The sequence below is a fragment of the Harmonia axyridis genome, chromosome X, assembly GCF_914767665.1.
Source record: "Harmonia axyridis chromosome X, icHarAxyr1.1, whole genome shotgun sequence".
NCBI lineage: Eukaryota > Metazoa > Arthropoda > Insecta > Coleoptera > Coccinellidae > Harmonia > Harmonia axyridis.
In genome coordinates this window covers 10,053,119-10,075,663 of record NC_059508.1, presented here as the reverse complement: position 1 = coordinate 10,075,663, position 22,545 = coordinate 10,053,119, and the positions used below count along the sequence as shown (strand labels likewise).

At 32.7% G+C, this 22,545-nt stretch overlaps 4 protein-coding genes across 13 annotated transcripts; 3 read left to right on the top strand and 1 right to left on the bottom strand.

Moving 5' to 3' along the window:
* Positions 1-16: 16 nt before the first annotated feature.
* LOC123686176 (mitogen-activated protein kinase p38b-like) lies at positions 17-1,895 on the top strand. Its single transcript, XM_045626183.1, has 7 exons — positions 17-231; positions 373-550; positions 679-822; positions 882-1,116; positions 1,220-1,299; positions 1,352-1,604; positions 1,666-1,895. The coding sequence occupies exons 1-7, from the start codon at positions 131-133 to the stop codon at positions 1,725-1,727; spliced, it is 1,053 nt and encodes a 350-aa protein (XP_045482139.1). The 5' UTR covers positions 17-130; the 3' UTR covers positions 1,728-1,895.
* LOC123686175 (beta-1,3-galactosyltransferase 5-like) lies at positions 1,821-13,273 on the bottom strand. 6 transcript variants are annotated; one of them, XM_045626177.1, is made up of 4 exons: positions 13,241-13,273; positions 12,520-12,558; positions 10,875-10,950; positions 1,821-3,584 (listed from the first exon to the last, which is right to left on the bottom strand). In XM_045626177.1, the coding sequence occupies exon 4, from the start codon at positions 3,580-3,582 to the stop codon at positions 2,455-2,457; it is 1,128 nt and encodes a 375-aa protein (XP_045482133.1). In that variant the 5' UTR covers positions 3,583-3,584; positions 10,875-10,950; positions 12,520-12,558; positions 13,241-13,273; the 3' UTR covers positions 1,821-2,454. The 6 variants fall into 6 exon arrangements, with proteins under 6 accessions (XP_045482133.1, XP_045482132.1, XP_045482134.1 ...); XM_045626176.1 differs by having other exon boundaries at positions 13,052-13,262; XM_045626178.1 differs by lacking the exon at positions 12,520-12,558 and having other exon boundaries at positions 13,052-13,262.
* Positions 11,449-16,143, top strand: LOC123686177. 4 transcript variants are annotated; one of them, XM_045626185.1, is made up of 4 exons: positions 11,449-11,595; positions 12,135-12,341; positions 14,459-15,084; positions 15,391-16,143. In XM_045626185.1, exons 2-4 carry the CDS (start codon positions 12,320-12,322, stop codon positions 15,499-15,501), a joined length of 759 nt encoding a protein of 252 aa, XP_045482141.1. In that variant the 5' UTR covers positions 11,449-11,595; positions 12,135-12,319; the 3' UTR covers positions 15,502-16,143. The 4 variants fall into 4 exon arrangements, 3 of the variants coding, with proteins under 3 accessions (XP_045482141.1, XP_045482142.1, XP_045482140.1); XR_006748415.1 differs by lacking the exons at positions 11,449-11,595; positions 12,135-12,341 and adding an exon at positions 13,273-13,975 and having other exon boundaries at positions 15,391-15,747; positions 15,811-16,143; XM_045626186.1 differs by lacking the exon at positions 12,135-12,341 and having other exon boundaries at positions 11,465-11,595.
* A 1,528-nt stretch (positions 16,144-17,671) lies between these two features.
* Positions 17,672-22,545, top strand: LOC123686039 (solute carrier family 41 member 1-like). 2 transcript variants are annotated; one of them, XM_045625972.1, is made up of 5 exons: positions 17,672-17,910; positions 18,520-18,838; positions 18,900-19,079; positions 20,443-20,734; positions 20,792-22,545. In XM_045625972.1, the coding sequence occupies exons 1-5, from the start codon at positions 17,900-17,902 to the stop codon at positions 21,505-21,507; spliced, it is 1,518 nt and encodes a 505-aa protein (XP_045481928.1). In that variant the 5' UTR covers positions 17,672-17,899; the 3' UTR covers positions 21,508-22,545. The 2 variants fall into 2 exon arrangements, with proteins under 2 accessions (XP_045481928.1, XP_045481929.1); XM_045625973.1 differs by lacking the exon at positions 17,672-17,910 and adding an exon at positions 18,233-18,350.

The following is a 22,545-nucleotide window of genomic DNA, read 5'->3' as shown; positions in this document are numbered from 1 at the left end:
TTCTATGGTTGAATATTTCATTTAATTCCTATTTACGTCATAGGACAATTTCAAACATTATTTTATTTCCAGTGATTATTTTCATTATTTATTTTGTTCTTTTTTCATTCGAGATAATTTCGAAATCAGAATGAATTTCCATAAAGTTGAAGTCAACAAAACGGTATGGGAAGTACCAGAAAGATATCAGAAACTATCAGCTGTGGGCTCAGGTGCCTATGGGCAAGTTTGGTATGAATTTTAAATGTACCATTATTTTGTCGTTCTCTTCTGTCACATATTATCTGGAGTTTGAAGAATATTACATTTTTGAACAAAATGCATTATTATTTTTTAATTATAAGAATTTATACTAAGATTTCATTTTTTCAGTTCTGCTTTGGATACTCAAACTGGTAAAAAGGTAGCTATCAAAAAACTTGCTCGTCCTTTCCAATCAGCAGTTCATGCAAAAAGGACTTACAGAGAACTAAAATTACTGAAACATATGCGACATGAGAATGTAATTGGTCTGTTGGATGTTTTTTATCCTAAACATGACAATAGTCAGGTGTGTTATTAATAGTATAATGTTCTGTACTATTCCTCCTATTGCAATTCTGGATGATATTAAATCCAAATTGTTAGCAGAATTAATTATGAGTATATCTTTCAAATACTCGTGACAGTTTTTTTCAGATATATTTAGTTACACATTTGATGGGTGCTGATTTAAACAATATCATCAGAACACAAAAACTAACAGATGATCATGTTCAATTCTTGGTTTATCAGATACTAAGGGGTTTAAAATATATTCATTCTGCAGGAATTATACACAGGGTGATATTTGGTATAGAATAATACATTGTATTTGGTTTATTTATTTTGTAATGTTATAGGACCTGAAACCTTCAAATATTGCTGTGAATGAAGATTGTGAATTGAAAATCCTAGATTTTGGGTTAGCCAGACCAACAGAAACTGAAATGACAGGATATGTTGCTACCAGATGGTATAGGGCACCAGAAATTATGTTAAATTGGATGCATTATAATCAAACTGTAGATATATGGTCAGTCGGATGTATTATGGCAGAACTTTTGACAGGCAGGACATTATTTCCAGGTTCTGATCGTATCCTTCACTTATGAACCAAAATTAATTTCGATTGACAACTATGTCAAAATAATGATAAATTTTAAACTTGGATAACTAATTTTCCTCAGCTTGTGCTCAGATATTCACCAGTTAAATTTAATAATGGAAATTTTAGGAACGCCAAGTAAAGATTTCATGGAAAAAATTACTTCAGAAAGTGTGAGCATTCTTTTTCTTACTCAAAATAACTGTCTGTAATTATATTTTCCAGGCAAAAGTTTATATAAAATCTTTACCACCTTTAGAGAAGAAAGACTTGCATCAATACTTCATTGGCGCTAACCCAAAGGCAGTAGATTTATTGAGTTTGATGTTAGAATTAGATAGTGATAAAAGAATCACTGCAGAGCAAGCATTAGCTCACTCTTATCTTGCATCATATGCTGATCCAAATGATGAACCAACATCGGCACCTTATGATCAGAGCATTGAAGATTTAACTCTTCCAGTTGAGAAGTGGAGAGGTATTGTCGAAACTTGTAGTATTTGAAATTGATTATCAAATTTTTTCTTTTGTTTTTTCAGAATTGGTATTAGGAGAAGTACATTCATTTGTGTATGTTCCCCCGCAAAACGAGGATAATTAATGGTGACTACTGCTTTCTAATTACTAATTGATTTAGTATTTACGAGTGTATAAAATGTTGAATTGATAAATCTATTAAAATGAAGTTCTATAATAATATGTACAAAATTTATTATATAATTTATGAACAAAATTGTATAATACTTAAATAGCAAAATTCACAGCTTTACAGTTTGTCTTTCAGTTACAGTTTTAACTCATTGGTGATTTGTAAGATCTAATTCTTCCTAAGTATATAATTCCATTTGTTTATAATGGAATACTTGAATTATTAAAAATAGATAAAACTCTACATGCCTTCAATTCCACTTTTTATGGGATGCATATTATTTGCATAATAAAAAAATCGTTTTTATACTGATATTGAATATCAATCATTTGCTTAAATGGTAAGTTTCAAACATTGCGATAATTCTAACCGTAATATGAGAGTATTCTGGCAGAAAAATTTTCATACCTTATTATCAACTTTTTCATTAAAATCAGATTCAAATATAATACCGATGAAGTGAATTATAAAATATAATCTCTTTTTACCTTTGAATGAACTAATGAGTTATCCTGTTCAACAAAGAGCTGGTACACACAAACATAAATAATACATGCATTGCAAGAAAATAAAGAATAAATCAAAATGAAATAACTCATCAATGTTTCCCTCTTATGTAATACCAGCTCTTCATTCGAAGAAAATTTTGATTGTTATTACGCATTTCAATCGAGAGATGCTATTTACACTTAGCTGTAGTATCATGCAATTTTTTCCAGAGGTCATATTGTTCAATACCTTTTATCATATGTATACTAATGCCTTTTTGTACATTACATGGCGTTAATTTAACTTTTTTATTCAAAAATTCAGGCGCATGAATCCTTCGAATTTTAATATTATTTGCAACAATTCCAGTAATGAATACATCTTCTAATTTGAAATAAGTATGATTCAATGCAGCTACATATAATTCTTTGGCCAAATTGGCTGGTAGAAGATAAGCAGGACCAGTTGTAAAATCTGGAAATATCGCTGGCTTATACTGTTGCGGAGATATGTAATACTTAGATTTTTTGTTTCTAATTGGTTTCCACTTTTTAGCTAATCTTCCATATATAGCACGAGGTTCATAAGTGCGTTTCAAAATGAAATCTAAAAGCTTGGATATATTAATGAACATATCGTCGTCAGTTTTAAGTACATAACTGGCTTTGGGACAGAATTTATCTACCCATTCCAACATGGAAATTGTTTTTAAAGTGAGATTATCGTAGGTATCTATGAATTTACCCTGAATTATATCGCCAAACAGATTTTGCTCTTTTTCGATGTTTGAATTGACCGTCTCATTTGAGGTAGAACCTAGCATAAACGCAACCGCAATATCTTTACGTATTGCAACATTACCCCAAGTTTCCCTAATAGCTGTTCTTGCACTTTCGTGCGAAGGGGCCGAAGTTACAGCTATAAGCAATTTCAAGTATCTCCCTTGATTAGGACAAATTTGAAGATTAACATCAACATGTCCCGATTCATATATTATTTCAGCAGCTACACCTCGAGAAAGGTCAACTTCATTATTAGATGAGTTTGCAAAGAATTTCAATAAACTTTGACGTGATGGGGGTGCCTCTGATGACACTCTGTTCAAAGGTGCTGATAGGTTTTTATTATTTAGGTCCGGTTGTGATAGATTTGTATTGAAAATATGCAGAAGATCGGTGTCCATTAATCTCATCGGTGAAACAGTAGTTGACGGCTGTGGAGATGTCATGTAGCAAACATAAAGCAGGAAAGATATTGCCGCTAATATTATTAACGACAAGTGCAGCATTCGCACCTGGGCAAGACATGGCACCCCCATTCCTGAAAAGCAAAATTGATTGTTTAAAATATCGTATTATTCTTCCAATGAACATATGTGATGTTATCAATAATAACGTAGAGCTAGTTGAGTTTTCGAGTCAAAGTATCTTTGTGGAAAGTACACTGACGTGTAATCAGGAGGTTTTGAGCGCTAAATTGCGCAATTAGGGACCACATAACTTTATATATGTATTATCATTATTATTACATGAAATAAGAGCTGAGGTTTGGAACCTATAAAAGCTCAGAAATGAAAAAAAAATTTAATTAAACAGAAGTACATTAGAAAAAACTAAAGTAAACCCAAAAGCACAAAGGTAAATATACAAATATGTAGTCTTCAAGGGCTCCCGACTTCACGCCAATTTTTTGTTATTGTTTTATATTCTTTAATTTTCTATGGTTCTGGTTAAGCGATTTACGTGAAATTTTTGCTTGAAATTCTCATTTTTGAAAATTTTCATTGTGATCAAATATGCATATTTATAAATTAAAAGAAAAACAAGATTTGGAACGGTTTTGCATATTGAAGATTTCAAATTTCCGAAATTAATATAGATCATATTTGAAGTATTGCACCGTAACGCGTTGTTAATTTCGTTATATTATGTCATATTAGGCCAATTGAAAATTCCCCGGTCTGATGCACAGATGGCGGTGCTATTATTATTATTAAATCCATATGATTTTTAGTTAGAACCAACCTTCAAACGATACGTGTCAAAATTTGACAGCAGTCCGACCATTAGTTTGTGAGATATTGCGTTGTGAGTGTAGCTACTTTTGTTATTTGAAAAAAAGATGAAAAAAAAAAAGAAAATTGTGTGCTGATGAAATATTGCTTTTCGAATGTAAAAAATACATTTGAAGCAAAATCTTAGCTTGATGAAGAGTTTCTGGGGTCTGCACCAGGAAAATCAACCATCATGGATTAGTATGCTAAGTTTAATGAGTTAATTCTTTTATATCCAGTTATGAATGAACACCTGTTATATTATAGAAACAATGTACTTAAATTAGGGATAATACCGACACAATGCCTAGAAAGCAAAATTATCCCAATATATAAAAAAGGAGATAAAACTGATCCCAACAATTATCGACCTATAGCACTTACATCAGTATTTTCTAAACTACTAGAGACAGTAATTAAAAACAGAATCTGCTCATACTTCAATTTTTCCAACTATCAATATGGCTTTCAGAGTAATAGCTCAACCCTTGGTGCCACAACAGATCTAGTACAAAGAATAAGTACAGGTATAGATGCGAGAAATTATGTGATAGTAGTGTTTATAGATTTGAGAAAGGCCTTTGACATGGTTGATCACGATTTACTGTTGGGGAAACTGAAAAAGATGGGAATAAACAATAAAGCCCATACCCTTATTGAAACCTTTCTAAGGAACAGAAGACATCACACAGTAATAGAAACGACAAGAAGCTCAGAGGAAAGGGTATTGAAGGGAGTACCGCAGGGAACAGTGATTGGTCCATTGTTGTATCTTCTGGGATTGGAGGCTCTGTACTATATGTTTGCTGACGACACAGCGTTGTTCTACGAGGGTAGGGATTTAGACACTTTACAGCAGCGACCTTAGAAAGTTTCAGAAATGGCTAACTGAAAACAGACTTATCTTGAATGTGGAAAAAACGGTTGCTCTCCTTTTCAAACAAAAAAATAAACCCTCAAAGCCGCTAAACATCAAAATAAATTAAATCAAAATCAATCAAAAAAATTTGCACACCTACCTCGGATTGAATATCGATACAAAACTGGAATGGACCGAACATATAGAATATTTGTCACGTAAACTTACACCTCTTATTGGAGCATTGAGAACAGTTAGTCCCTATCTTAGTAAGCAAGCAAAAAAAAACATTATATTACTCGAATATTCATTCTGTGCTGGCGTACTTGATTAGTGTGTGGTCAAATACATCAGTCAGCAATTTACAGAGGGTACAACGATTGCAAAATCGAGCTTTGAAGGTAATATATAATCTACCACATGATACTCCAACAACTGAGTTATATGACACACTAAAGATACCCAACATGAAGGTCACAAAGGTCGTTGAGCAGTGTAAACTGATATACAAGATGGAGCATGGCCTGCTCAAATTCAACACAGAACTCAAAAAAAGATTAGACGTACATAATTACCAGACAAGACAAATAAACAATTACCATTTAGATAATATAAGAACAAATAGAGCCAAAAATTCACCGATCTACCAGGCTGTAATGGAATATAACAACTTACCAGAAGAAGTAAAGAAGAAAAATTCATTAAAATTATTTATAAGATCACTCAGATGTTATAAAATGACATATTCATAATGTGGGTTTTTTACTTTTGCATTGTACTAATTTTTAAAAATGAAACATATTCATTCTATGGGAACATCAATGTAATGATGATTTGTAGAATTAATGTATTAAATAAATAAATAAATCTGGTGAAATGAGCACCGAGCTCACAATCGATTCGAGTCACCGAGCTCACAATCGATTAAAAGCAACAACGTGTTAATGATTCTGAGCACTGTTTGAAGCTGTTTAAGTGCAATAAACCTGAATTTTTGAGTCGATTTGATACAATGGATGAAAAATGGCTCCATCATTTTACTCCGGAGCCCAATCGACAGTCAGCTGAGTGGACTGCACACGATGAGCCGAATCCAAAGCGAGGGAAACACAACAGTCAGCTGTCAAGGTTATGGCATCACTATTTTGGGATGCGCAAGGTATAATATTTATTGATTACCTCCAAAAGGGCCAGACCATCAACATTCAACAGCGATTATTATATAGCGTTATTGAATCGTTTAAAGAATGAAATCGTTAAAAAACTGCTCCATTTGAAGAAAAAAAAGTGCTGTTTCATCAAGACAATGTGTTCTGTCACAAATCAATGAAAACGATGGCAAAATTGCATGAATTGGGCTTCGAATTGCTTCTGCATCCACCGTATTTGCCAGATCTGGCCCTCAGCGACTTTTTCCTGTTCTCAGTCCTCAAAAGAATGCTCGCTGGAGAGAAATTTAGCACCAATGAAGAAGTGATCGCCGAAACTGAGGCCTGTTTTGAAGCGAAAGACGAATCGTACTACAAAAATGGTATCGGAAAGTTGGAAGATCGCTATAATCGCTGTATCGCCCTCGAAGGCAACTATCTTGAATATTAAAATAGAATTTTGCCAAAAAAATGTGTTTTACTATGTAAGACCGGTGACTTTACAATTGGCCTGTTACACAAACATGAAATTCCAAACGATGACATTATTAAATAATTTTTTGTCGTGTAGCATGAGCCACTATGCACTAAAACATGAATTTTCATTGAAAAAAAAATATTCCTGTAAAAATTTCTAAGTTGACAAATCTTACCGTTTTAGAGTGTGATAGATGCTCGAGGGGGATTTTTCACATTTTTTTTCGCCAGACAGTTGCCAACGTGAATCGGATAGTATTAGATAAATTCCGAAAAGATTTTCAACAATTCACTTGAATGAATGAGTTATTTCACTTGTGTTCACTAGACCTCGTTAGTAGTCTTCACGAAAGAATGAGTGGGAAGATGATAAGTAAGATCGAAACGTAACAATGCTAATAAAACAATATATTTACTACCTGATTAACTGACTTAAAAGATTGACTGAAAATTCTTCTAAACCTATTTATTGTCACAGGAAATGACCAAATTCTGCTAGAAATATTTCTGATTGATAAAATAAAATTTCAAGTTATCTGATCATCAGCTAATGAGGATATGATTCAAATAAACAACAAAGTTTTACGGAATTCTTCTGTAAAATTCGAAAACTTAGATGATTACTATATCCCTCATTCATATATAAGAATTCAACGAAATTTAAATTTAATTAGGCAACATTCGAAAATCATTGACTATACTAAATACTGTCATTCGAAAATATTTAAACAAAGTTTATTCGTTCTACCGCCTAATAATATATCAAAGTCATACCAAGGACCAAGGCTTCTAGATAAGACTTAATTTTCTTACTTACGTAAGCCTTGCTGGTTATTAATTTTTAACAACAATATTTTTATGAATACGACGTTCCACTACTCAATTCAGAATCTGGGACCGTATTCTCGACAAGTGATCTTTCAAAACGTATACGTTCTTTCAGTGCTCTGAACATTGACTGTGCGTATACGTTTTGAAAGATCACTTGTCGAGAATACAGTCCCTGCCGACAGATATATATGGTACTTGTATTCACAGTGACCCGTCAGCATCCTCAGTAGAGCTGCTAGATGTAAAAAAAGCGAAAATTCCAAGAGTCAGGGTTGCTCAAATTTGACTGCTGGAGAGCTACCCTAAGTGTTCATTTTCAAGCCCAAAGAAGGCTTGGGGTCCAGCAGATGTAAGCCTTCATGCCCTTTTTTCAATTCCATTGGCTTGGTCATAACCAATGATCTAATATACTAACTAACCAAGAAACTGCAGCACCCAGAAGGAGCTGTTTAAATTTAAATTTGTTTTTGGTAAAACATAGATAGGATAGCAAGGAGTAAATTATTGAATTTGGAGGAGCGAATGAAGGGTTTACAATTTTTTTTAATAAATTTGTCAATAATGTGTTTTTGTCTACCGCGATTATCTATACACTCCCCAACACGTCTCGGCATTGATGCAATAAGATGTTCTATTTCTTCTTGAGGGATACTATCCCCAGCTACATGTACTTCATGTCTCAGCGCCGCCAAAGTCCGTGGGGGCAGAGGTAAATTTCCAAGCCTTCTACACATGATGTCCCAAACATGCTCTATGGGCGAAAGATCGGGGGATCTGGGCGGCCATGGCAAAAGATTCGCATGAGTCGCTTCGAAAAAGTTTGAACTAACACTGGCAACATGAGGTCGGGCATTTTCTTGCTGAAATATTTGATTCTCGAGCCGGTTAAGATAAGGCAAAACATATGGCATCACTATTGCTTGAAGGTAACGCTGCGCTGTCATGTTACCTCGAATAAATACTAAAGGTGTCCTACTTGTATGTGCAATATTACCCCATACCATAACGCCTACTGTCCTATGTACATGACGCTCAACATCAAACTGAGGTTCACGTCTTTCTCCTCGACTTCTTCTAACCGTTCTTCGGCCATCATGTGCACCCAAGGAGAATCGAGATTCATCAGAAAAGACGACCTGATGCCATTCCACATTCCAATGTTTACGTTCTTTGCACCACTGTAATCGTTGCCGGCGATACTCAACCATCAGAGGTAACACAAGATGGGATCGATAATGCTGCAGTCCAAAAATCCTTATCCGGCTGTAAACTGTTCGGACTGTTACTGGATGGCCTTGTTCTCCTAACCACTCATCGTCCAAAGATCGATCTCTTATGGCCATAAATCTTAAACGTCGATCTTGAACTTCATTTGTGCCCCTTCGACGTCCGGTACCTACTCTTCTTCGATTTTGGGCATTATCAAACTACGCTTGATAACATCTCATAACAATAGTTGGATTTCTGTTCTTGCGGTTAACGATTTCTCGAAATGACAACCCCGCCTCCTGTAGATCAATAATTCGACCTCTTTCAAATTCACATAGCTGGCGATAAATTCCGCGTACACGTGCTCTATGCATTTTAACAACAACTGAACATATTTAAGTAAAAAAAAATTCATACATGAAAAAACCTTCACGAATTTTTTCTTCAAATTCAATCATTTACTCCATGCTATACCATCTATGTTTTACAAAAAAAAAATTAATTTAAACAGATCCTACTGGGTGTTGCAGTTTCTTTGTCAGTTGGTATAATAATATTAGATCATTGGTCATTACCTACAAAACCGCTATATTTGGCATCCATAGAAGAGTCAAGTTCTGACCTGCAGCCAATTGCTTTATGATATTACGGCATTTAAGGACAGAGAAATTTGGCTAAGTCTTTGAGGATGCTTTTAAGACACTCATGTGCGCATTCACAAACAGCTGTAGTTTTTGCCTGCAAGAAGAGAGTTCCTGAGGCGGAATAACCTCAATTTGAACACATATACTCCAATGTCAGTAGCTCTTTCTGGTTTTGAACCATTTGGATACCGTATATCAGTATACATATAGGCCATTCAACCTGGCGTTGTAATTTCTGCAACCGGATACGTGTAGTCACTTCTTTAGATCTTGTCCACCTAATTATATTATATTATTATAAGGTTGGCAAGTCTACCAAAGGTAGGTTTGTGACTTCCATATTTGGCATTCTACTGATCCAATGTTGGTGTGGACATTCGGATCGGGTAGTAGTAATAGTTCAGCTCTTCTTGATGTACCTGCTCATGCGCAAACGTGAAAGTCCTGGTATCTCAATATTTCGCATTCTACTTGTCCGATTTTGAATAGATAGGGTATGAGCATTTGGCTGACTTTTTGGGAGCATAGGACGAGGAAACACAGTGACACATTAGTTAGCAGAGTTTTTGGTTACCAAGTCCTTTTTAGCAGTCCTACGTAGCTTTCTACATAATATAAAAATATTTACTTTGGAAAAAGTTTTCTTTTTACATATTCTTTCAATTCCACTGCAAGATATTTGCACATACTGGAAATGTTAGAATCTCAACAAGAGTCGAAACTCAGATTTCTCCTTCTGGCCAAAAAAAAAGAATAAAAGTGATCTTTAATTTCTTCAATACACCATATGAAGCAAAATATATGTGGCTTTTCTTGAATTTTATTATATAGCTTCTCTTAAAATTTTTTAGATTCCTGGCCAAAAAAGATAGTGTTGTGAGAATGAATAATCAAATTTTCGCTTGAATATATTTCAAAGAATCCACTCACCGAATTGTCGATTTAAGTTTTGGAAAGTGAAAAAGTCAGCCGGTGCATTGAGATTTTTGAAATAGATAAAATATTTATTTGAAAATCTGCCCTAAACTTGACAAAATGGTGTGCTGTGAAAAAACTGAATGGCTTGTTCGAATTAAAATCGATATTGATCGAAAAAATCATAATTGAGACGTACCTATAGTGTAAATTTTAGGAAAAATCACTGAATATACAGGAAAAAAAGATACTAGTTCGTCATGATTGAAGTCACATCAAAATAACTTTCATTAGACAGAAGATCATCTTTGTACATGAATAAACTTCATCTATCAACAAAGAGATTGCGGATATCGATCTTCTTGAAGGATGCAGTTATCCCTCATTATCTGTTCAAAAATGGTAAAAAACGCGAACAACTCGATTTTTATTATCATTGAATTGTACCATTAAATGAATCACGTAATAACTTACCAATTCACGTTGAAATAATAATAGAAATCCAAAATTTGCACCTATAAAAAGTCATGTCAAACGACATGACGCTGACCTGAAACAAACAAAAATTGCTTTTTGTTAAATTTGCATGATATAGAGAAAACTTAGTGCAATATCAATTTCTCTTAAACAACAATACTAAACACGAGTAGGTAACCATGTAAACAAAACAAAGATACTTCCCATGTTGGTCACAAATTTATGAATGGGAACAATTGAATGTTTAAGTTGATTGCACTTGATTTTTTAAACATAAAATATTTACAGGATAAAATCGATATTTGTAAGTTTTCGAAAATCGAAGCATTATTTGATATGGGTGTTAGATACTTGGCATAGATTTAATGCTAATACCACAAGTGCCTGAAATATAATGCTTATTTCAATGAAAACAGGCCTGCTTGTCAATAAGGCACATCTGACTAATTTTTCCTATTTTGTTTTGTTAAAAATTATTTAGTTTTATTGGGGAATCATAGGATTAAAACGATTGCTTATCTCTCATAAAATGAAATAGCAGTTATTTCTTTAACTTTGATTTTATCACCCATGTTTATCATATCATTGTTCAAACAATGCTTATATAACACCAGAATTGCAGTTTCGTTTTTTTTTTAATGAGTTGTCATTTTGAATAAAAAAGTGGTCCGTTTTGAAGTGAAAATTCTAGTGAAACTCTTAGAAAAGATACCTACAGGTGAGGGCATCTTTTTATTCTATTTATATCAACATCAATACATGTAGTGAACACCCACCATATTAATTGATTTTGCTGTTTCTTCGTATATATATATATATATATCTTCAATTTCAATTAATTTGACGGAAACAAATAATAATATTTTTAAGTCATTTGACATTTTCGAATAGCTTCTATTTGATCAGATAGAATTTCTCAAGTGTAGACGTTGATATGATTTCTTCACTGTATTATAAGGGAAATAGTGAAGTCAATAAGCACCTTCTAGGTGAACATTTTTACACCATTACAAAATTGAACCTCAGTTTTCGTTTTTAAATAGATTCAATAACCTTTACAGTGTCTCTTTGTGACACATACACTTTTTTGAAAAGTTTCTAGGTGGCATTGAATGAATGAAAAAAAAAGGATTTCCACCGAAAAAGTCCGTCTTGGCTAGATTGAAAGTGAATAAAATTAATTGATAGGACAGCAAGAACAATAAGATGAATTTAGATGATACAAATAAGAAAACTGATATCAGTATTGTTTTACAGAAGGCAAGACTTTAAAATGTATCGCCATAAGTCTGGTAACCAAAAATTTGAGGAAAAGCTGCTAAGGCAACATAAATGCAAAGATGGTTAATTAATAATGTTATTTTGTAAGAGACCTATGCTTTCTGTCGACGGCCTGCTGTTGACACTTCCAATTGACTACTACATATAGACTATAAGGGGAAATGAATTCAAACATAGGAAAAGGTACAAAACCTGATTACATTTTTTATTAATGAATCAAACGGAAAATTTTCAACTTATCCAAAAATATAATTTTTCTAAATGGAGAAAATACATAATTCTACTTGTATAATTTATTAATGATTACTGTTCCATTCACAACAGAATATTCTAAAATGATAAAAAAGAGGTGTATACTCACTCAAAGAAGTTCCTTGAAATTTTTAGTTGGGCAGTCAACCTACAATTCAATTTCGAATGAGTCCTCCACATATCAATTATCTATAGAAGAAATTGTTGGCAATAAAATTTCGAAATGAGTTAGACGAATCCAAATAAGAAAGAATTACCCCTAATCTAATTTTTATAATGAATCGATCATTTATGTATCTATATATTCATAAATACGACTTAACGCTGAGTTTTTTATAAATAAATATAAATTAGTGTACAAATTAGTACCTATTTAGAAACGAGTAAACGGAAATAGGATATTCCAAAATTAACTCATCAAAAGGAATAAGCACTCAAGGAAACCGCAAATACATTTGTTGTCATGTTTCAATTAAACAAAACGACAACTCGACCTCGATTTTAGAAAAAGGAACTTCAAGGAAATTTTACTTTCCACGTAATGAATTTATGCAACGAAACTGAGATTGAAGCGACTACGTAAATTAATATTACTAATTTTTATACGGCCTCTCATCATATGTAAAAAATATTAAACTTACTCCACACTAACTCTATCAAATCATTGTGAATTTAACAGGATATTTTTTTCATTATTGAAACAAAAGGGCCCACAACTTCACATTTCATTCGAAATTTATTATTCCTTGAACTATTAACCATTAACATAAAATTCAATGACACGACCGGAAGGAAGATACAGAGAAGAAATTTAACAATCTTTTCATTACATTTGTACTCATTTCTTGGTTCACTTTGCTAGTGAGCTGTCAGATGAACACGCGTCGTATACAAAATTTTCAATTCATACCACTGTCAAAAGTGTTTTCTAGTCATTTTTATTAGTATATGTATGAATGTATCAATTTAGAATTTATGAAATGAAGGAGAATAAATTATTTAAATCATGATAATCGACTAGGTGGGTATTTGAAGACTAATATTTTCAAAAAGGGTTGTGGGATATTCTGACAGATTTTCAGTCGCTGAGGTCATATTCAACTAAAGATAAGAAAATATTTAAATGCTATGAGCCATCACTTATCAATAGTGAAAATGTATTGTGACAAATGACAGAAGTCAATTTGATTACTAAATAATCATTGTTCTGAATTTACGATGTTTTTATCTGGAAAATAAGCTATTGCGCCTTCGAAAATTCAATTTTTAGACTTAATGGTCTACATAATTGCCACCCTGAAAAGAATGCTCGACCCCGTTTGAAAAGTCGTGTATAAAATACTATGGAATTTCAATAAATTCCATTAAATTTCTAAAATAAATCGCAATACTTGATTGTGACTAAATACATGAATTTTTTTATGAAAACCTTTATTAGCCCTATAAAAATGTTTACATGGACTCAATTGGACATCTATGATGAACTATTTTATGATATCTTGATATGAAGCCATGACAATATTTGTGGATGCATTGGTATTGGATAACAGTGTTTTTTCTTTGTAGTAAGTAAAATCAATTAGTTTCGGTATGCTGAGCATTTAGACTCGAATTTTTTTGAATCAATTCGTTAGTATTCCCATTTCTATAATCTGATACTTTCTTAAGTTGTGTTATTTGGTCACCATATAGCTCGTTTAATTTTTCAATGATTGACTCTTATCATTGTAATATAAATAGTTTATCCCTTACTATTTTCCCTTTCCGGATAATCGTTACTTCAAATAAATCTGAGTTGTGGGTTATCTGGATGGATATCGTCGTGTTTTATCTACCATGTTTCTCATTAACATAGTTAAAGCTTCATTATGATAATTTGTATTTCATGTTGATCGCTGAATGATTTTACTGGAATTGTTCGAATTCATTAGATACTATGCTCATAATTTATCTGAAGTTGTAACTTGAACAGCCTGTTCGTCTTTTTTTTATAAATTTTGTTATTTATATCATGTTCATATATAATGCCTGTTTATTATTATTTTTAGATGTGATGGGAGACCAAAGGACCACTAGTACAGTTGCACCAAATTGGCAGAGTTCTTTCAAATCAAAAAGTGACACCTCAAATATAGAAAAAAATAATAATTCATTTCATTCCGACTTAAGCACTCCTTTAAACACTCCTTCGATCACTCAGAAATATCTCAAAAATCAACTTCAGAATGCTTCAGTCGATAGAGATAGCCTCCTGCAAATCTCCATTAATTCAAACAACTCAAAAGATAATATTTTAGAGGAAACTTCTGTGATAAATGAAAATATAACCAATAAATTCATGAAAATGTCAGACAATCAAGTAAATGCAAGTTTTCTCACTGACTTCAATAGTACGGACATGAACATGACATATTTTGAAAATGTAACCAAGTATGAAAAAAATTGGCTGCTAAATTCAGAGCAAATAAGTATTGCTCAGAAGGATGGAATTACTGACAAGATGTCAACAATGGAGATTATTGGCATATTTTTATGTTGCGTATTTCTTGTGGCAATATTTTGCTCTATTGGTTATTTCCTCTATAATAACAGAGGATTCAATAGAGCTGAAGTATTGAATGATCATTGCAGTAATCCTGATTCTAGCGGATACCTCGATGATACTTCAGTAAGAGTAAGCAAATTATAGTTTTCTTTTGTTGCAGTTTACTTTTGTATTGGGGAATTTTGATTTTTTTTACTTAGTTTTGCTTCTCTCCTTTTTTTTTAAATAATACATGCTTATGAGTTACTAATTTCTGAGGTTTCTTTTTAGGTTATAGATTTAATTCCTCACCGATTTTATTTTTTTACCCTTGTATCCAAATTCTAGTAAGTCCATCAATTGAGGTAAATTGAATTTAGCACAATAGCTTTTCCCCTAAAATTTCCCCTGATGAGAATTTCATTTTTTAATTTGAAAATATTACTCTTATTACAGGATAATTCAGAAGAGATGTATAGCTTAGACAACGATTCCTTCCTCAATAGTTTAGAAGCAATGACTATACAGAACTATTGGACAGATACAGTAAAACATACCAAGTTGTAGTATAATTCCATTGATATTTTAATGGCAGGTTTCACAGTTTATAACGTCCATAAATTTTTAAGTTAGAAATGATGATGCTTTCTCTCTTTGAAAATTCCTGTATATATATATTTAAATAAGATTGCTAGATATAAAGTGGATATCAGGTAAGAGTAATCAGATCATTAAGAATGAATTTCAAAGTAGTAATAACATGGAAAGTTGAAGATGCAATACATTATTATTGATGATTGAGTAGTGTAGCAGGTGAGAAACATATCCTGAAATCCTCAAATGTTACAGTCGTAATAACATTTGAAATTTTTTCAGTAAAATCTACTAGTAGATGAAGTTTCTCTGTCTATAAAGGAAAAACCGGTATGTGAAATCTGCCTCAAATACTTAGAATCTGTGATTCATATCATAAGGTTATGTATGACCCTCTTTTTAATGTGATCATTGATAATATTCTCTGTTCGTTGATTATTAAGTTAATAAAAGTACAAATTTGTATGTAGTGAAATAATAAATGTGTTAACACTTAATTTGTTATTGAAGTGTTCATTCTTTCAAAATGTGTCTAGAATGGAAGCAATACTATGTTTAGACTTTTTATGGATCAGACAGTGTATTTTAGAAATGAAATAATACTTATATACATAACTTTCTGTTTTTTTTCTCTCTGTGAAAATGATAAAACTATTCCTATTATTTAAGGTATGGTTAAATAGTTCAAACCTTACTGAAATGAAAATCAGAAATGATGGAACTGCTCAATTTAAGAGTTACTTTAATTTTTTTTTCTTCATTCATAAAAATATGTGTACTTATTATAAAGTACTGTATAAAATTTTGAGAAGTAGGCTAGTTCCTTATTCAATTGTATTGAAATTGATGACATATATTTCGAATGGACGTGAAAAGCATTTTTGGAAACATTTGTGTAGAAAACGGTAAGTAGCTTATTTTTCTTAGAATTCCATTCGTTTTTTGATAAACGTAAGTGTGTTACAGAAAATATATAAGATAAACATTATATTCAGGAAAGAAACATTCTGCTCTTGTAAACTTCTAATAAATCACTATTGAATAAAAAACTCTGTTTCTGAAGTGACAAAAAAATAATAATAACAGAGAACACACCAGATCTAATGAGATTCTCAGGGTTTCATAACACCCTAGAAGGAATGGTAAAAATACAAAAGTCATACTTAATCAATTTCCTAGTGAGGAGATTCTAAAAAACTAGCGAAAGACCATAAATTTGAGAGCTTTCATTAGAAAAAACGCTGTTATAAAAAGATTTCTATTTATAATGAATAAATTAACAAACCTTCATTAACATTGAATACAAAATTTTTACGGAATTCAAATACATTTTTTTTATTTTTTCTTTAATTATAGAGATGAAGAATTTTAGTTTTCATGTAACATTGAGATTTGCTGGTTTCTTTTATTAGCTAACCTGATTATCAAAATGACCAACGCTGTGATTGTGATACTATTCGATAAAAATGAATTTTCCGGTATCTATACCCACATATAACAGAGCAGTAGTACCAATTAGCGTAAGCGATAATTTTTTTTTGTCTATTTGTACAGGCTAATCTCCGAAACTACTTCACGGATTGTAATGTGGTTTTCGCAGTTGGGTTAAAATTGGTTTGGAGCAACATTTAGTTTTTGCTTCATTAAAATTTGATGAAAGTGAACAAAGTTATCGTCATTTCAAAATAGTTCTTTACGAAAGCTCAAAGTAGTGTTGTAAAAATTTCTTATAATTTATTTGAACATTATCAATTGTTGTTGATATGATTATCGTCCACGGATTATCAAGAACTAAAATTCAATTTTTTCCATCCATATTTTAGCTCTGATGTTTATAAAAAAATAGATTATTCGTATTTCGAAAAAAAAATTCGGACTGGAGACTGGAGTGTATATATCTACTATTTTTCAATATTTTTTGATTATATAATCGCTGGATAACAAATCAAACCTAATTCATTTGAGTAATACACACGAGTTGTTCATTAAAGAAAATTACATTTTTCATAAAAAAAATACCGACAAAGTTTTAATCCTAAAATTTCAAATATATCTCAAGGCTTTCATGGGCCATTTTCTTATATTTAATCTTCTATACGAGGGCGTAATAGCGTATAATGGAGTAATAGCTTCTGGCTATTGCGGTCCAATTATGCATAAAGCAGTTTGGAGTAAGATATACAATTGTTAAGTGCAATATTTTAAGGGAATACGTAAAACATCCTCAGAAACCTTACATCAGCAGCAATACAGTAATTATTTTCATTTGATAACGTAAAATTCGAACTGAGTATTAAATGTCTTCCCAACTTGGAAATGGCGCTTAAAATAGGAAAAATTTGCAGCCTTGAGAGTGACAAAATATTTGCAGATGATCACTGGGTAAGTTTCAAGCACATCGATATAATTCCACGCAATTTTGATGCATAAAGACCGAAGTAAAGTAAAAGGTCCAGTTTAACTTGAAAGGTCTTTATTCATATAAACCTTGTGATTACCGGATTTCCTATTTTTACAAAAAATAAACTCAAAAGAAAAAAAAAAATAATTTTTTACTGCAAACGATCTTTGCTTTGTACATACAATAGAACATTACATAAGAACCCAATTTAGCTCACTTTTGATTCATAGTTTGAATTTTCGAATTTGAATAGCGCATGACTCTGTACGTATATGAATTAAATATAGGGGTGTGCGTAAATTGACTTATGCCTTTTGACAAGAATCAATAAGGGCAGTTCATCCCACGATGTAGTCGTGTGAACGTGGTGGGCTAATAGGCCTTTTCTTATGATATATTGAGATTTTGAAAATACTTCCAGGTAAATACTATATTCCCCTGAAATTTTCCTCTAGTCAAAAATTCCCCAAAACTAGTAGTTTCGGTGTAACCTTCCTAAAAATTGATGCACCCATTTTCAAATAAAGTTCAATAAATATTCGTTTTATTTTCACTTTGTTATCCCATCCGAATCATTGGATTTTCTTCAGCAAAGAGAATTATGGATCACAAACCATGGCAAGTGTCAACAACATTTTTATCCAGGATTGCCCAGATAACGGGAATCCTCAAAGTGCCTTTGACATTGGGCCTTTAACGAAGAATGAAAATATCGTGAATACTGTTGAATGTGCTACCGAAACCTCTGATAATGGAAAACTGCCAGATATTGTGGCCGAGGCTACAAGAAACAGCCACGAGGACGAGAATGAGGAAACCTATCTCTCAATTGCAGTCCAGGTTTTCATCCCCTTTCTTATCGCTGGATTTGGTATGGTTTTTGCCGGGTTGGTCCTCGACCGAATCCAGGTTGGTTACGAAAATGGTTGATGTAAATTTTTTAAGTACCAATCGATTCTTTGCATTTCAGCATTGGCCGGTCTTCGAAGAGATCACGGAATTGGTTATTTTAATCCCAGCCCTGTTAGGCCTGAAAGGAAATTTAGAAATGACCCTAGCTTCAAGACTGTCGACACAAGCAAACCTTGGCCATATGGATACAGCTAGACAAAAATTTTCCATCATTGTGGGAAACCTTACTCTCATTCAGGTAAACTCACAGACTCTCCAAGTTCCACTTCAGATGATAATAAACAAAATATTCAGAAAACATTTTTGGTTACGAGGGCGTAGATCTTTTTTTTTTCTAATCGAAAAATTTTTTTTGACAACAACGTCTACTCATATCTTAAAAAATTTCTTGAATAATTTGAAGAACAGAATGTCCTTACATGCGCCCACAAACTCATCTTTGTTTTCGAGAAACAGGGTGTTTCAATGTAGTCCTACTTTTTTGTGATGCTTATAACAGTTAATCGAATCTGTATTAATCTTTTTTAAAAATTGGGTAAATAAGTACCAAAACTTATAATCAATTTTCATTCATCACAGCTTACTGGATCTTATAATAATTTGGATTTTTCCTGGGGCTTACTGAAGAATTGTTTGAGAAGTACCGACAAGAAACCAAAAAGTGTAGTACTCGACCAGACTTTCTTTTTTACATTTTTCTAAACTACCAGTGGTTCACCAAAAAAAAAGTTCTGGTGCAAAGAAGCGGACACTCTTCCAGAAAAAATATCACCCTGTAGATTTATTCAAAATTCGCATATTACAGAATGGAAGGTGCTATGGGAAAAAAACTTGAATCAGTATCTCGAAAACAAAACGTTTGGGGACCCATGTTATAGGACCTTATTTCTCAAAATGATCCGAAAAATCTGTCATTTTCGTTTGTACCTCCAATTTAAGAACACCCTGTATGGTGAATTCAATAGTGATGTCTTCACAAATAAATTGCAATTTGAATTGAACATTTTAAATTGAAAACACAGCACTGACAATTTTTCGAAGTAATAACTCCAGTTCAATTTTTCGATAACTGCAGAATTAAAATTTTGTGACGAAAACGACGGGTAAGTGTATACCGATGATGAATGCAAAATTCATAGATGGCAAAACAAGGGTGACGTCGACAAAACGGATAGATAAAGGAAAATAAAATAAATCTCGGACATAGACGTGCTCGTAGTGCAATAAAAAAGTAATCGATAATAAAATCGTAAACTGTAAAAGGGTCCGATTTTTTGCTGCCGTGTCGATTTTAAAGAAAAGTGAAAAGAGTATTGGTTCATTTTATGGAAAAATTTTCGTTCTTCGTCTTTGAGAGAATTCTGAAATTTTATATTTTAGAAATCTTGGAGGGGTTATTACCCCCAGTACCCCCCCATTTCTACGCTCTTGTTTGGTTATGGATCTTTTTCTGTTAAGATTTAAGATATTATTTTTCAACTCCCTATCTATTCAGAGCTTTTCTCGTAAAATGGAAGAGATATTTGGTACAAAAATCATTTGTTCAACTATACAATAATATATTTTTCAATTCTGAATAGCAAATATTAATTTTTTTTTAGTGCCAAGCCATAGTGGTCGGATTCCTTGGAGCTGTAGTAGCAGTTGTGATGGGTGGTATCAAAAGTAGCGATGTTGAATTAGACCACGCCTATTTGTTATGTGCCAGTAGTTTAGTTACAGTTTCCATTGCAAGTTTCGTATTAGGTTTGATTACAGCAGGTGTCATTGTGTTGTCTAGATATGTTCATATCAATCCAGACAATGTGGCTACTCCAATTGCAGCCAGTCTTGGAGATATTACTTCCTTAACTCTTCTTTCATTGGTATCGACGGTTTTGTATGACTCAATCGGTAAGTTTCAGTTCAGTTTTATTTTAGAGATGCTTTAACCTCATCCTCACTTTCCAGGGACTCAGGATTGGCTTGCTCCTGTAATCATAGCAGGCTACATCCTTGCAATACCAATGTGGGTGTGGATTGCCAAAAAGAACTTGGCCACACGGGACGTTTTATACCACGGTTGGACTCCGGTAGTAGGAGCTATGCTCATAAGTTCCATTGGTGGGTTGATTCTGGATTTTATGGTGTCTAGGTTTGAGGGAATAGCGGTCTTCCAACCCGTAATCAATGGCGTTGGTGGTAACCTAGTCGCTGTCCAAGCCAGTAGAATCTCCACCGCGCTGCATAAGCAAGCCCAGCTGGGTTTCTTGCAAGCTGAAAACAACGAAGATCAAGAGGCTGTCATATTTATATCTCCTGTCAACTCTTTCTGTGGTAAAGGTGCTCATTCCAGAACCACCAGAGTGTTGATGGCTATGGTTTTACCGGGACATATAATTTTCATCTACACAATTGATTACATGAAAGACGGGGATACGTCTTTGAGTAGTTGGTTCGTCTTTGTTTACCTACTTGCAGCAACCATGCAAGTGGCTACTCTTCTTTATGTTGCATATATTATGATACACTGGATGTGGAAAAAGAAAATTGATCCAGATAATTCGGCAATACCATATTTAACTTCATTCGGAGATCTTCTAGGAATTTCTTTATTAGCAATAGCATTCCAATTTCTGTATTTAATATCTGATCATGATACAAGACCTACAAGTAGTTTGAGGTGAAGTTCTCCAAGAACAATATGTTTATGTAAAAGGGAATTTAGAATCCCTTAGGCAGACAAAAAAAAATAAGCTTGAAATTCGCGTAGAGGTCGGTAATATTGTCAATATTTATTTGTTCAATTATTAAACAAAAAAAATCAAATAGTACCCCCGTCATTGACAATAATATCGAACACATTTTAAAAACTTCTTCATGAAGATATCCATATTTTTTTCTTTGGAAAGTGTGGACACTCAACATCAACAAAAAATTAAATATAAAATTGGAAATTTCGAGTTGGTCTAATGGTCCATTGATCCCGATAAAATCTTCAATGAAAATTCTGATCCGACGGAAAAGTTAAATCTCTTCATATTACACTGTGTTTCACAAATTCTCGGTCTTTTCGATATTAGAATTCAATTGGCGAAACATATCAGTAGTGCAGTTATTTTGAATGAATAATAACTCACCTAAAAGAAAAAACATTCGTCGGATCTAAGAAATATGACAATATTGCAATGACTTCATAAACTAAAGCAATCCTCATTGTAGTAGTTGTTAAATAAGTTGCAGCAATATATAAATATAAAACAAATATTTTTCAATATACCGTAGGTGTTTTGCAGAAAATGGTCTTCTCGAATTGAGTGCCTTCAATTCCATTTTTCCATCTATAGATTACTTTATCTGTTTCGTAATGGCCACTGTATATAGGAGCCGATGTTTTGTTTTTAGTTGAATGAAATAATGTCTTCGTTAATTACCGAGATAGTTCCAACAATGATAAGTAAAGACCGCTATATTACAGTATGTTCTCAATACAAGTGAATATGGATAGTATGCAATAATATGTGACTTGTAGAATTAATTACAACAATAAAAGATTGTTCCTTCTGATTAAACAGTATGTTGGTGACAATAGTTACTAGTCTCGACCCTTCTCAACTGTGATTATTATACAAGAGAGGGGTTAAGTAGGACATAAACATATAGATACATTAATGAAAAATAGTATTATATACAATATATCGATAAAATAAATAATTGATTGATGT

Excerpts from the sequence above, each read along its gene's own strand:
- LOC123686039 (XM_045625972.1), top strand. Across the intron at positions 18,839-18,899 it reads TGGTCCTCGACCGAATCCAG|CATTGGCCGGTCTTCGAAGA; the intron begins GTTGGTTACGAA and ends TTTGCATTTCAG. Across the intron at positions 19,080-20,442 it reads GAAACCTTACTCTCATTCAG|TGCCAAGCCATAGTGGTCGG; the intron begins GTAAACTCACAG and ends ATTTTTTTTTAG.
- LOC123686177 (XM_045626184.1), top strand. The coding sequence starts at position 13,939 with ATGCATTGGTATTGGATAACAGTGTTTTTTCTTTGTA. Across the intron at positions 13,976-14,458 it reads AACAGTGTTTTTTCTTTGTA|ATGTGATGGGAGACCAAAGG; the intron begins GTAAGTAAAATC and ends TATTATTTTTAG. Across the intron at positions 15,085-15,390 it reads TCGATGATACTTCAGTAAGA|GATAATTCAGAAGAGATGTA; the intron begins GTAAGCAAATTA and ends CTCTTATTACAG.
- LOC123686176 (XM_045626183.1), top strand. The coding sequence starts at position 131 with ATGAATTTCCATAAAGTTGAAGTCAACAAAACGGTATGGGAAGTACCA. Across the intron at positions 551-678 it reads CTAAACATGACAATAGTCAG|ATATATTTAGTTACACATTT; the intron begins GTGTGTTATTAA and ends AGTTTTTTTCAG. Across the intron at positions 823-881 it reads CTGCAGGAATTATACACAGG|GACCTGAAACCTTCAAATAT; the intron begins GTGATATTTGGT and ends GTAATGTTATAG.
- LOC123686175 (XM_045626177.1), bottom strand. The coding sequence starts at position 3,582 with ATGGGGGTGCCATGTCTTGCCCAGGTGCGAATGCTGCACTTGTCGTTA.